This window comes from Leptodactylus fuscus, chromosome 6 (assembly GCF_031893055.1).
Source record: "Leptodactylus fuscus isolate aLepFus1 chromosome 6, aLepFus1.hap2, whole genome shotgun sequence".
Lineage (NCBI taxonomy): Eukaryota > Metazoa > Chordata > Amphibia > Anura > Leptodactylidae > Leptodactylus > Leptodactylus fuscus.
The window spans coordinates 79929503-79944164 of NC_134270.1; the positions used below are offsets into that span (position 1 = coordinate 79929503).

Sequence of the window (14662 nt, forward strand, 5' to 3'; positions counted from 1 at the left end):
AGAAGGGAGAAGTATAAGTGATTCCTTTATATTTTCCATCTCCAGTCATTTATGGGTTTAGCTCAAAATAAAACAAAAAAACGTAACAAAAAAAAAAAAATCAGATTTTCTGCAACGTGGGGCTTCAAGAGGCAATTTCCTTCATATTACTTATGAGGGCATTTAAGAAAGGGCAATGTAAATGATTCTATTTCAATTATTTAGAAATCTGCTCTGGAGAACAACTGGAAATAGACATTACCTATTAGCAAGTGATTTCAATAGTTAATATTTCATTTCAGTATGTTTCAGTTTCCCCCTGAAACACTGAATTCACCCTAAGAACCTTGTTGAAGGGTGATTTACCATGTGAATAGGTTTTTTTTTAATCTGGTTCACATCAGCTGAATACAAACTAGCAATAATTTAATATTTTCTCAAAAACATAGAAAACAAATGTAGTTCCATCTTCCTGGGAATGTTCATATGACATGTTAATGTTAAGATTATCAAGTTATTCAGTTGTCACCTTGGAACAGATAAATATGGAGAGTCATTTATGGGCTCACACGATATGATAAAATTAATACCCCCCTCTTTATTGTGCCCACCTATTATATACAATTTATCTCTTTTCATTCTCATTGATCTTTAGGTTGTTTTTTGCTTTTTCGCATGTACACAGATTTGTTCTATTGTTAGCCACAATGTATCTGGTCTACTTGTAATTGCCACATGTAATTTCAAGGTTTTTTTTTTTTTTTTTTATGAATTTCAACATAAACTGTTCAAAACGCAATGTATATTGTTGTGTCCATTATTATATGGCAAGAGCGTCCTTGAAAGTCTTGATGTAGACTTTTGAGTCCAAAGTGAAATGGTATACGGTCAATAATAAATGATTGGTCTGTCATCTCTTTCCTTTTCTCCTTTCTCACTTCTGTACTTATGTACGTCTTGTTCGACTGAGGACATCTTGAACTCGCAATACTCTTCTTTGAGTCGGCATTGAAGATCGGGCAGCCCAGGAGACAGATGCTACTCTGGATGTAGAAGGAAGGGAATGATCAGCAGGTACACTAGGCAAAGCTCGTGTGGACGGGTGGTGGGCTGTGATGCTGGGGGCTTCAGGAGGTGCTGGTAGTGGTCGGTTTCTAATCCAGTCTGCCTCATCTTCATTAACAACACTTTGTGAGAATGCGCCACATACATTTGAAGCAATGTTCTGCTGGCACAAGATAACGTCATGGTTATAAAGTCATTCAGCTGTGATCTTGGAACAGATAAACATGGAGAATCTTCTATGAAGTCAGACAACACGAGACAAAACTGCAGAGACGACACGACAGACACAGATAGCGATGCAACCGACTGGAGTCACATTGTTCATTACTCACATCATTGTCTGGCTGCTCTGTATTGTTTGGTGGGCTGGAAGTCTATAAGATAATATAATATTCAAGTATAAAATCTGGTGCAACATATTTGATAACTACAAAGTGTAGGAAATAGGTAGAATTTTTAACAAGAAAAAATATGTGTATTCTCTTATCTAGGTCAATCCAAAAATGAACACATATAAATAAGTAGAAATATAGTGACCTAATGTTAGGGAATTGCTAGGACAGCAATTCCCCAGTAACTGTTGAATCCTGGGGCAGGACACAAGAGACAGTGAGCCCTAAGCTGAAGTCCCCAACTGACCCTTCCTATTGCCAGGCCCTATCCTATGTAATAGGCGGCAACCACGAAGACAGTCCCTTCCTGGATATGTGAGACACAAAACGCAGACAAGACGGACTACAACAAAGAGAGGTCAGCTAGCCAGGGGTCAGTAACAGTCGAGCGATGCAGTGCCAAATTGGAGTCCAAAGAATAGTCAGTGAAGAAAGCCAAAGGTCAAGGATAAGAATACAAGCAGAAATAGGGACAGTAAGGAGCAAGTGTGCACACGGCAATAGCAAGCACTGGTGTGAATGGGAGCCAAGATAAAATAGGGGAGGAAGAACCCGCCCCTGGAGTTGACAGGAAGGCAGGCTGTCAATCACAGGCAAGACAAAATTAACCACTTAATGGACAGAGGCAACAAGGGCAGAAGACAGGTGTGGTGCAAATACAATCAAAGAACTAGAGCGGAGTTCACACAGTGTGACCAAAAACTTTAAGCCAAGAACCGAACTGCACCAAGCAGAGGGTGGTGCAGTGACCCGAACAGGCAGAAATGTTACACCTAAACAAAGAGAGACTTATAACATAGAGATAGACTGAGACTTTCATGGGCCCGGGGATAAAAGTGATACTATTATCACACCTGGAGTGGAGATGCCTAGTCTACTGACTGGTTGACATTACTCAGAACTACCCAATTACCTGGTCACTCAGTCCACATCGTACTTTAAGAAGCTGGCAAGAAGCCCTGTGCCCAGTCTGTGGAGACTGAAGCATTGTCACCATTACTGATAATCTCAGTGGGCTTAGTACTATATACTATTGCCAGATCATGATAACTCAGTAGCTAATACATAATGGCCTTGTTTCCAATCACCTATAAGTTTCTTATGATACTCACCTGCTGAGAACGTGTGGCAATGTGAACCTCCTCTCTGCCTGTAATTTTGGTGCGGCAGAATGGGCATGTGTTATCCGATTTCTAAAGAGAACAAATAAGACTGTTCATTGAATACATAGACAAGAGCAACCTGATGTAACATCACTATATATACATACAGCCTGCATTAGTGTCTCATACATTATTATGTTTCATTGATCTTGAGCAGATTATGTCCGAACTCTGGAAATGATGACATTCAATCCATGCAGGCCTTGGTAATCCAATAAAAATTAAGAAAACCAGCAACAAGAAACCTAGAGCTTTCTGCATTATGTCACTCAAAGACCTCCACCCATATATCATTTGCCTTTGCAGGCTGGTTCACTAAATTGATGAGAAGTCGATTTCCCTACCAGACTTCATGTCAGCTTCAGTCATGGCAGGTACTGTACCGCCTTGTTCTTCATATAGACATATATTTTGTACCAAGGCTATATATTACCAGCGGAGATATGTCTTTATACAGATGACTGCTATTTCATGACAGGACCAATAATAGATGAATGTCACAATGCTACATAGGTTTGCAATATATGTATCTCAGCCTGGCAGAAAGACTATCTGGGCAAGCATTGCTGAAGCCTGTGCATATACAGGAAATATACTCAATGTTTTACCTGCCATTTAGTCAGGCACATGTCACACAATAAATGGCCACAAGGCTGTAACCGAGTATTCTTCTCATTGTCTGCACAGATTTTGCACAATTCAAATGTAGAATCCATGTCTGAATACAATTCCCATTGTTCCTATATAAAAAGGAAATAAAAATTACATATACCGTACTTTCAGATAAATAGATGGAGCAGAAATATACAGTAGAGGATCTGTGTATGAGTAATAAAAATGACATATACTAAACAGTCAGATAAATAGATGAAAGATAGATGGAGCAGTGTATTAGTCAAATGAGCTTCTTCTAGGTTTATAGCAGATAGTTTACTTCTAGATAGAGATTAGAGATGAGGAAACACTATTCGAAACAGCCGTTTCGAATAGCACGCTTCCATAGAAATAAATGGACGTAGCCGGCACGCGGGGGTTAAGTGGCCGGCTGCCGGCAAAGTCTGCGTGTCGGCGGCCGCTTCCATTCATTTCTATGTGAGCGTGCTATTCGAAACGGCTGTTTCGAATAGTGTTCGCTCATCTCTAATAGAGATGTCATATCATGTGATTGTAGTGGATACAAATTCATAGAGTCCTTACAGAGAGATAGTAATGGGCTATTGTGGCAATGTGACACATGCCATTATGACAATACTTCAACAGTCTGTGCAAATATATTGGTTTTGTATTTTCGACTGCATTTTTCACATAGTAGTTTCTCTTTATCAGATATTTTATAAGTTAAACAGGTTTCCCTTACAAACAAAGATGTTAAAATCATTTTTTCCTCATAGCAAGTACTGAGTAGACTGTGTTATGGAAACCCCCAAGAAGTGCAGACTTAGGCCGGGTTCACACGGAGTATTTTGGTCCGTAATGTGGAAGGTAGACGCCGTGGGATCTTTTGCGGGCCGTATACGCTCCCATTGTTTTCAATGGGAGCTGGTACCGTATACGCGGCGCTATTTTGCGGCCGTGATTTTGCGGCGGCCGCAAAATAGCGCCACGTATATGGTACCGGCTCCCATTGAAAACAATGGGAGTGTATACGGCCCGCAAAAGATCCCGCGGCGTCTACGTTCCACATTACAAACCAAAATACTCCGTGTGAACCCGGCCTTAGAAGTGAGGCCTGGTTCACATCTGCATTCGGTATTCCGTTTGGCGAGTCTGCTTGGGGACCCCCTGAACGAAAACCTATACGCATTAAAAAGTGTTGAGCAATGAAAAGTACTTCAAGCACTGCTTTTCTCTCCACATGTTCCATGCGAACACTGTGCAGAAAACACATGGACCCCATTATAGTCTATGGCGTCCATGTGTATTCATTGCTCACCGCTTTTTAATGTGTTTGGTATTACATTCAGGGGTCCCCAAGCAGATTCCCCGAACAGAATACGGAATACAGATGTGAATTAGGCCTGAGGTTGTGAAAGATGGACATTATAAGTGAATGTAAACGTCATAACTTTGTTATTGACATGGAAATACAGGTTCAGTACACTTGCAATTTTACTACAGGAAGGATCTAGAACTAAAATATTAAAAAACGTATCTTGATTTTAGCCAATTAAAACATGATGTACATCTTTAAATCCAAGACCTATGCCTTTCAGACCACTGGATAGGCCCTAATTCATGGCATGATCTCAAGATGTATGCTGCCAGTATATAAACCCTTTTCCCCCATACAGGGGACTCCCCATATGAGGAGATATGGTTTATATGTAGGCAATAAAGGGTGTGTCACAAAAAAGGGGTGGGGCCGATCAGAAGGGGGCAGGGTCGAGTGGAAAGGGGGCGTGGCAGAGCGAGCGGCGTTCGCAGGCAGGGAGAATACCTGCTCTCTGCCTGAGTGTGAGGGGCGGCCGCTGGAGCAGCGCTGCGTCCAGCAGGGCCGCCCCAATACACCGCTCGCTTCCCGTGTCGGGCTACAGACATGGTGACGCTAAGCCAGTCCAGGACAGCTTGTCCTGGACTGGCTTAGGTCAGCAAAAATGCCGCCCTCCCGAGGCCCTGGCATAGCGCAGCCTGAAGCGGTCGCTTCAGGTCACCTCATGGGAGGTGCGGCGCTGCCCCTGGCGCTGTTCTGATGCTGTTTGTATGAATACTGTACAAACTGTAGTGGCAGGTTTAGGTACTACAGCACTGCCTCATAAACTTCAATGAGACAATGAGGCAGTACCAAAACCTGCTGCTACAGTTTATACTGCAAGTGAACAGTGCAGCTCCCAGCATGCAAACAATACCAGTAGCAATGCTGTCTAAGTACAGCTGTTCCCAGGTGTCAGATCCCCACAGATCTCATATTGATTGATAGCCTATACTAAAGATGGGCCATCAAAAGCAGAAACTGGAAAACCTCTTTAAGTTCATTGCAACTACATGGCCCCAGATGCCACAACCATAATTCTGACCCAACCTAGCAGTCATCATATTATGTAAAGCCAGATTCATGTGTACCTCTTTGTCTTCTCTATGGTATTGTAATAATAAATCTGTTGGGCCAAAGCATCGACATTCCACCACAATACTTGCCCTGCTCTTGTGGCGCACGTTTGACACAAGTAAGGGTCTTGTGCCAAATGTATGCCACAATAGTATCCCTCTATGCCAGAAAACTGGTGTACAGGGGTTGATGAATTCCTCCCAATGGGGGTATTTTATTAAGGTGGACGCATAATACTTTAACATTATCACATGAATGAATCCCAAAGTTGGTGGTAATAGAGTCATAAGATGTACAGTAAATATAAGAAACTTCTTTGGTGCCTACTACAATCTTCTACCCATTCTTGTACTGCATTACTGTTATAGCTTTTGCAGTACTGCTATTTCTGGTACAGGCTTTGCTTACCTGTGTCACATGAATTAGTGTGTTTGGATTTGGGTTGGTGAGTTGTGATAAATCTGGGTTACAGCTCAAACCATTAGGATAGAGATACCTATAGACATAACACAAAATTGTTAGGCATTTACAAACAGTCAGGGGTGTAGCTGTAGAGAGTTCAGACAAAACACCTGCACTAAAGCCCAGTGTCTGAGTGGGCCCAAAAGCCTTTATGGCACAAAAATATACACAAGTATTGTAAATGACACAAGTGGTGGTCTTATGTGCTCTTATGTGTTTTGCATTGGAATCCAAGAACTTCAAATTTTATGTGATTAATATAGGTAGTTTCTATGGAGTATAACCCTAATAGTAATAATAATTATTGAGATATTCTATAAGATGTCTTTAAGGGTCAGTTTATTCCATGGCCATCCCTTCCCAATTTATATAAATTTCATTCCTCTAACATGTGCAAATGTCTAATGTGCGCAAATGAAGAAGACATGAGCATTGGTGAGTATGATGGTGATGGGCGAAGGGTGACCTCCAGTCTCTGGAAACAGCAAAACAGCACGTTACAAGGAAATCAAAAAATGTGCCAGGGTTGTCACAGGGGGCATATGGGTAAATATACATTTTTTTAAAAGGAGAAAATTAGAAGTTAGGGGGCGGGGATTTAGCTTACTGTTAAGGTTTTAGATTATACCGGACAACCCCTTTAGGGTTCTGAAGTTGGCTCCTGGGGTCTTTTTGGTATGCATTTTGACAATTGTTTACAACTTGACAACACATTGAAGGCACTGTTTATGCCTCCCATTGACAATGAGGTTTCTATTCAGGATTTGTTTATCCGTTCTGTGGCCATTTGCGTTCCCCCCTTCCCCCCAACATGAAGAACTCCATCTGTGTGCAGATGAAGCAGCAAGGAGAAGCCCCACTTCTCCAATCAGCATTTCCTTCTGAAGAGTGAGGAGCAGAGCTTCCTCCTTCTCTGCTGTCTGTTTCATCCATGCCACTCACCTCAGAAAAGACATCATATATTATTATCGTATCAGAGGAAAGCAAGGGGCTACTGTAGGGGTCAGGGCCCTGCACAATTGCCCAGTTTGTTCCCCCCCAACGCTAACCCTGAACACCCCTAATTTTACATGGTCAAGTTGACCTCTTCTTGCTGCACCTGCCTTCATCAGCAACCTTTCCTTCTTTCAGTCTTGTAGATAAAACTTGATAATCCTACAGATTTTTAGAACAATACAACTATGTTTCAGGGGTCTGATATGTCAGACCTGACACGGTTCCGAAGGGGACTGACTGTGTTTGTGCCTAATAGAGATTTCTGCAACCCAAGTTGCTAAGTTAATGGGTGTGTTGAGGTCTTCTGCATCCTGGCTTATGTCTCAGTATGTAAAGACATGCAAATCTATTCTCCTGGATGGAACTAGGAGAATAGAGTGCACTCTGTACACCACCCTATAGAGGGCAGCATCCTTGTAAAGACAGAGAGAACATCTGACATACAGTACATGTAAGCAAACGTGGTTATTGCAGCACTTCACTGAATATCATCTCTTTGCAGTGCACGCTTGATGGTTTTCACTGATACTGGTGCCCTTAAATTTGCATTCAACACTGCAGTAATGTGAGAGTTAATTCTACAAACTGCATCTCTGTCCCTCATTACAACATTTCCCTCGTTGTCTACATTTGTTTATGTCTACAGATGTTTTACCTATCTTTGCATGCCGAAATGGAATTATGGAACCAATAAACCTCAACAAATGCTTCAACTTGGGTACACACCAGCTACTCGGGTCACAGATGCCCCTACTACACATGCATCAATAATCAATCCTCTTTGGAACTCTGCCAGGTCTAACATATCACACCCTTTAAGCAAACAATATGTTTCTTAAGAACGCACATGTAATAAAATTTATTAATAATGACATAAGCTATGCGACTATAAAAAAAAGGCTGGGGGAGGGGTTACCAGTGATGGCACGTGTGTCAGAAAGAGTTAAACTAGACTATTTAAAAATAGGAGTGTTCGGCTTATTTTAACCAACCTCTTTAGATGTCTTGTTAGTGGGAGAAAGTGCAGTTTAGTGTACAGTACATGTGAAAGTGCAAAGTCATGGAGGACAGTTTGTTATTCAAGCACATTGAAGGAGGCTTATGAAGACTGTCATTCGTAACCTTATTGTGGCGGAGGGTGTGCTTGATATATGACAAGGTGCACACAGTTATCAAGCGTGAAAACTCGTGTACATAGTGTAATAAATCTTCTCCATTGTTCACATATACAGTACTTGGACTTGTAATAGATAATGAATTATGCTTTATTATAGAGTGAAAGCTTTATCCTTTTACTCTATATTGTGATAGAGCTGTAATACTGGACACAAACCATACACTGGCACTTACATTTTTCTAATTCTGTACAATTCTTTAAGTTCAGTTTAATCAGATGGCCAACGTTTCTTTATAATTTCACTTATTCTTCTCTTATTCCTTCCAAAAATCCAATGCTTTATCTTTTTATCAATTTTTTCCTCCATCTTAGCCTCTAACCATATCTTTTAGGCTATGGCCCCATGTAGCAAGCCACAGGAAAAAAAACATTAGGGGGAAAAAACCACAGCAATAATGCATGGTTTTTCCCGCAGCATTATTCACAGAAAGCCCGAAGTGCATGTGCATGATATCTATAGGGAAAATGACAGTGTTTCCATAGGTATAATTGACATGATCTGATTTCCAAAACAGCAACAGTTTCGGAAATCGCAGTGTGTTTTCTGCACATATTTTTCATGGAATTCACTAGGGATCTGCAGGGACTGTGAAATGCCACAATTTTTGACGCTGCATTTACGAAACGTGGGGCGCCCGGCCTTAATCAGTTTTCCCCCCATCTTAGACTAGGGCTCAACCTCAGCAAAAAATGCTGCGTTTCATATTGCCTGCAAATCCACTGCAGCATGTCAATTATACCTATAGAAACGCTATACCTATGAATAGTTATAAAAGGAGCAGAAAGTTCACAGAGGAAAACTCTGCAGACTTTCTGTGAAAAGGAAAAAACTGTGCATTTCCACCGAGGTTTTTTTCACAGCTTTTTTTGGCTGCAGCTCGATAAGTGGGACCTTAGCCTTAAAGAGAGCGTAAATAATTAAAGATTTATATCTAGTCTATTTCCAAAAAAGTGTCACACCCGTGTATGGATTGTATTTCAGCAACCAACAATCTACTTCATACATTTCAGCAACAGCAATAAACTTCATAGATTTAAATGGAGCTGATCTCCATACATTTGGACGGATATTGCACTGTTTTTGGAAAAAACACTTTTTATTAATTTGATACAGTCCCTTTAATCAGTGGTGTAACAATGACCACCAGGGTTCTCCGATTGCTATACATAATGTTTATGGAAAGGATCCCAGCATAGATCACCTCTCCTAGGCTCAGCATCCTCTCCAGTTCTCTTCCAGTCTGTGACTGAGGTCAGTGCATCCCATGTGACTGTGAGGCCCAATCACAGGCCTCAGCAGTGACATCTGGGACATGTTTACCTCAGTCACCGGTAGAAGAGGATTGAAGAAGATGCTGAAGAGAATTGGATGGAGCGAGGATGCCCAGGGTAGGTAAAGTAAGGGGTGTATAAGTGTTTGTTAGTTTTAATCACTTCCCCTGCACCTCTACTTATTATACTCTGGGTTTGATAATATTATACTGGGGGGGGGGGGGCACAGTGGAGCATATTAAACTGTGTGGTGCTACAGAGGAGCAGATTGCACTGTGTGGGGGCCACAGTGGAGCATATTATACTGTGTGGAGGCCACTGTGGAGCATATAATACTGTATGGGGGGCCACTGTGGAGCAGATTATACTGTGTGGGGCTCCTTCACTATTCATATCACACCCCATCTATTTTATAGTAGCCATGCACTATTATTACAGGCTGTAATACCATTGCATATTGATTATAAAACATTATCAAAAAGTTGATTAGCTGTTTCCCACAGCATGCAGCTCCCAGTATTGTTTCCATGCCAGGCACAGTGCTGCTCACTCACAGTATTCTTGAAAGCCGCAGTTGTGGGTACTAAAGCTGTATCCCTTTCAAGTATCTGAGATACAACTGCAGCACCCGTAACTGCTAGTATCAATAATTTTCTGTAGGGAGGAGGCAATTTGGTGTAGGGGCCCCAGTACAAAGAAGACTTTAGTTACACCACTGCTGTTAATCATGGCTCTTGTGCACAGATCCAGTTACACCTGTCATACAAGACAACAGTTTATTCAGTCCAAATCACTCACAGGCCTTCTCTCTCTCCTTCCTTCAGAGCGTCATATAAAGACTTGTTATGTGGGATGGTCTGTAGGATATTGCCTCCAGGTGTTACATAGCCAATTGCCCACTGTCCAAGATGTGTGCAGCTCAATCGAAAGATATAGCTGTAGAAAGAAAGAAACATTAAAGATTGAGTTGCCCGTAGTTATGAAATATGCCCTGGTTAGACAAGCAATATTAGATAAGATAAGATAATCCTTTAATAGTCCCATCATGGGGAAATTCAGTGTGCTACAGAAGTATGGATAATACGGGGCCACACGGTGGCTCAGTGGTTAGCACTGCAGCCTTGCAGCGCTGGAGTCCTGGTGTTCAAATCCCACCAAGGGCAAAAAACCATCTGCAAGGTGTTTGTATGTTCTCCCCGTGTTTGCATGGATTTCCATCCCATATTTCAAAAAGACATACTGATAGGGAAAAAAAAAGTACATTGTGAGCTCTGTGTGGGGCTCACAATCTACATTAAGAAAAAAAAAAAAAGAAGTATGGATAATACAGTAATATACGGTATTTCAAAAAAGAACAAAATATATCATGCTCCTCAATAATGATGTACATTGTAAAAGATTTCCTAGCGCAGCCAACAGAGATGGGGTAGCTAGCACTTATATGGAGATACAGGCATGGATACTTCTACAGAGATACAAATGTTGTTATATAGACACTGCGACTGGCACATTTATTAGGGCACTGTTGCGGGCACACAAGTGCATTGTAACAGTTATACAGGGGCATCGATGGTCATTGTGGCGCACTGGTTCACACTGATAAGGGGCACTGTGGCTAGCGCCATTATTGGGGAGATAATGCTAAAACTATTATAATGGCATAATGAATTACATTGTTTGAGGGACAATATAGCTAGCACTGTTCACACTTTTTAGTCAGGCCCCATGCACATATTGCAGAAAAATACAGAAAGCGGACATGCTGTGATTTCCAAAACCGTTGCGGCTTTGGAGATGGCGGCATGTCAATTATACCTACAGAAACACCGACAGTTTCCCTATAGGTATAATGGAAGCAGAAAGTCTACAGAGGAAATTTCTGTGGACTTTGTGAAAAGCGCTGCGGGAAAAAACGCAATGCGTTGCCACTGTGTTACATTTATGCTGCGACCTGCTACATGGGGCCTTGGCTTTATAGTGATTTTGGGCATTTACAAAATATATACAGTGCCACATACCAATTTGCAAACCTTGTGGGTTGTGATTTATCATAAAAAGAGATTAATCATTATTTAATTATACTCAGCAAAAAAGAAGGTAAAAGATTAAACAGGAAATACAAGATATAGCTGTATAAAGTCCACAGGTCTGGGAATTACAGTGTGAGCTTTGCATCTTGGCAATTGATTTATTGCACAGAGACTGTGTCAGACAACAACAGATTAAATGTGTTGTCTAGATCATTTTTATTGATGACCTAACTTCAGGCTAGGTCATCAATAAAGATGAAGGTCAAGCACCAAGAACCCCTACTGATCAGCTGTTTGACAGGATATGCGTTTGTGCCACCATAACCTCTTTACTGTGTACAATATGGCATGCGGCTATACGACATTGCAATGCTCGACTGCTATTAATCAGACAGCTTGAGAAGTAAACAGTGAAGGGGTCACGGCACTTCCCAGCCACTTTCACTGATATATGATAAGGGCTTAAAAAGACCATTAAACCCAAAATCTAAACAAATAAAAAAGAATATTTATTTAATAATAAAGAATTATAATTCCCTAAATGACAACTCACATAATCTTATTGCCTCGCTTTTCACTTTGCTTATAAATAAAAAGACCATGAAAAATAAATTAGAAATGTAATCTGCATAAAAAAGTGGTTACCTGTGGAAACCCGCAAACCCCATTCATTAAAATGGGGTCCGCTGGGTTTCCACTCGAAAAATGCGAAGAGAAAAGTCCTGCTTCAGGACTATTCTCTAACAAATTTTTAAGTGGAATGATGGAGAGAATGTCTGAATGAGCAGCGAGCACAGGGGTGAATCTGGCCTAAGCCATCAGTCATAGTTTTTCACTCTTCCCCTTGTCTGGGGAATGCCCCGGGGTAGATGCCATCGGTATCCTTATAGGTTTAGTCTGTTCACTTCTTGTCTATACAGTAAGTGTTGCCATTTCATTGACTCAACTATACTGGTTTCTCCTAGTCCTACTAGGTGCTGTGCTGATGTCTCAGCCCTTGTTTTTTGTTGTATACTCCGTGTATATTAAGGGATAACTATTTTGGGGTTGCTCCTATAGGATATGATCTATATTACGCCTATATATCTTTTCTGTGCAGCTTTGATGAATATATGACTATCGTTGTACGGGCCATACTGGTTACCATTCTTGTGCAGTATTGTTATCGTGTAAGCCAGAGTTTTTACTGTATTTGGCTCCTTCAGATGTCTGCATTGACAGCAACTTTATGCCTCATACGTGTCATTATATATTGAAAGCATTGTTGTTATTGTTTCTCTAGTATTGTGTGATGAATGGATGCAGTCACGCTATGCTAGCTTGTTCCATATTATAGTGCCAGTTGTGTTACAGATTGCTGTGTCTGGGCCACGCTGGCTGTGTGCGTCCTTAGTTTATCATGTCTCCTACAGAAAGAGACTGACTAGAACTGATAGTGGGAGTTTTTGTATAGTGGTGACTGGCGTGAAAAGCAGAAATGCCACCGAAAGGCTAATGTGGAGCCGAATGACAGGGAGAGGGTGTAGATTACAGTATGTAACCTATGTGGACATATTCTCAGTCATCAGTTGTGAACACACTGGTGGCTGGTGCTGGCATTATTAGCTGGGACTGGTATATATGAACATTTGAATACCAGACTGTATAGCAGGGTGGCATACATATACCATTGGATTTTTTAGCTAAAGAGGAGGTCACTGGGTCTGCTTTAATTCATTTATTTTTTTTTATGTAGATTGTAAGCCCCATATAGGGATCGCAATGTACATTTTTTTCCCTGTCAGTATTTCTTTGCAGAATGGAAACCCACACAAACACGGGAGAACATACAAACTCCTTGCAGATGTTGCTACTGTCAGGATTCGAACCCAGGACTCCAGTGCTGCAGTGCTAACCACTGAGTCACCATGTTGCTCGTTCTGCTTTAATTTATTGAGCTTTTTAATTCACCCACATGTTTGCACAGATGTATATTCACATCCCTGTTTTTATCAGTATTTAAATAAAGGTTCACATTCAACCCTTGGTTCACATCTGCATTTGGTAATCCATTCAGGGGTCCCCATGACTCCCCCAAACAGATTACCGACGCAGATGTAAATGAGGCCTTACATTTTAAATTCCATATCACATATCAGGTTGGAATATCGCATCAATCTGCTTTTCCTGAACTTCCTGGATTAAAGGGGCTGTAAAAATGTTTTTTTTTCTTCCAGACATCTATCCAGACATCGTATGGGAAATTGGAGCTCAAATCTCTTGTGAGCAGATGAACTGCAATACTATACATCACCTGTGCACAGGTGTGGCAGTGTTTTTGAAGGATACCGACATGCTTTTCTAATCTTGTATAACCCTTTTCAGTTTCAGTAATAGATACCAGGGCCTTGCCCAGGGCTGCACATGTCTTTTGGTGGTTGACCTTGTTTTACCACAATTTTTTTTTTTGCATGAGCATCAACATAATCCTCAGAACTCTATTAATGTGTGGTGAGATACAATTGTTTCTTTATACTCATGAAACGTGATGTAGAATGAGGTCACTGCCACAATATGTGTGTGGTCTAGAGAATCAAAGTGACTGACTCTGCAGCAGGATGAGTAAGGCTTAGCTAAGCAGATGCGGCCTCAGTTAGTTCTGATTACCTAGGGCTAGAGCGCTCACGATATGAAGGGTGATGATTACTATGATATGAAGTCAAATATTCTATTTTATTATATTCTTGTCATTTCACTTGGAATCTTTTTGAAACTAAATGAACTAAAATGGTGGAAATGTTCCACGTTTTCCTTAGTGCTCACAATGACTAAAAACAGGAAATAATTGACAAGATTGTATTTCACATGACGTTGGTAGATGACCTTTGATACGCTATATACTGTATATTGCCCAAGCACAGAATCATCACTATAGTGCAGTAATATAAAATCCAGCGGCCATAATACTTGAAGAGAAGATGAAATCCTCACGGGCTGGTGTGTTTTGTGCTGAATGCCTTCCATACACTCTGGAAGGATGCAACCGTTTTAGAAATATTTTTGAATAGTTATATAAAATGCTATCCATGAAAATACAAATG

At 41.0% G+C, this 14662-nt stretch overlaps 1 protein-coding gene across 1 annotated transcript in view; it reads right to left on the reverse strand.

Annotated features, from left to right (window-relative positions):
• Positions 1-381: 381 nt before the first annotated feature.
• The window catches only part of CBLC (Cbl proto-oncogene C), a 34521-nt gene continuing 20240 nt past the window's right edge, over positions 382-14662 (reverse strand). The window contains exons 5-10 of the mRNA XM_075280300.1: positions 10351-10488; positions 6054-6141; positions 3208-3339; positions 2549-2629; positions 1377-1418; positions 382-1204 (exon numbers count right to left, since the gene is read on the reverse strand). Of these exons, the coding sequence (XP_075136401.1) occupies positions 926-1204; positions 1377-1418; positions 2549-2629; positions 3208-3339; positions 6054-6141; positions 10351-10488 (760 nt within the window). The 3' untranslated portion in view covers positions 382-925. The remainder of the gene's footprint in view (positions 1205-1376; positions 1419-2548; positions 2630-3207; positions 3340-6053; positions 6142-10350; positions 10489-14662) is intronic.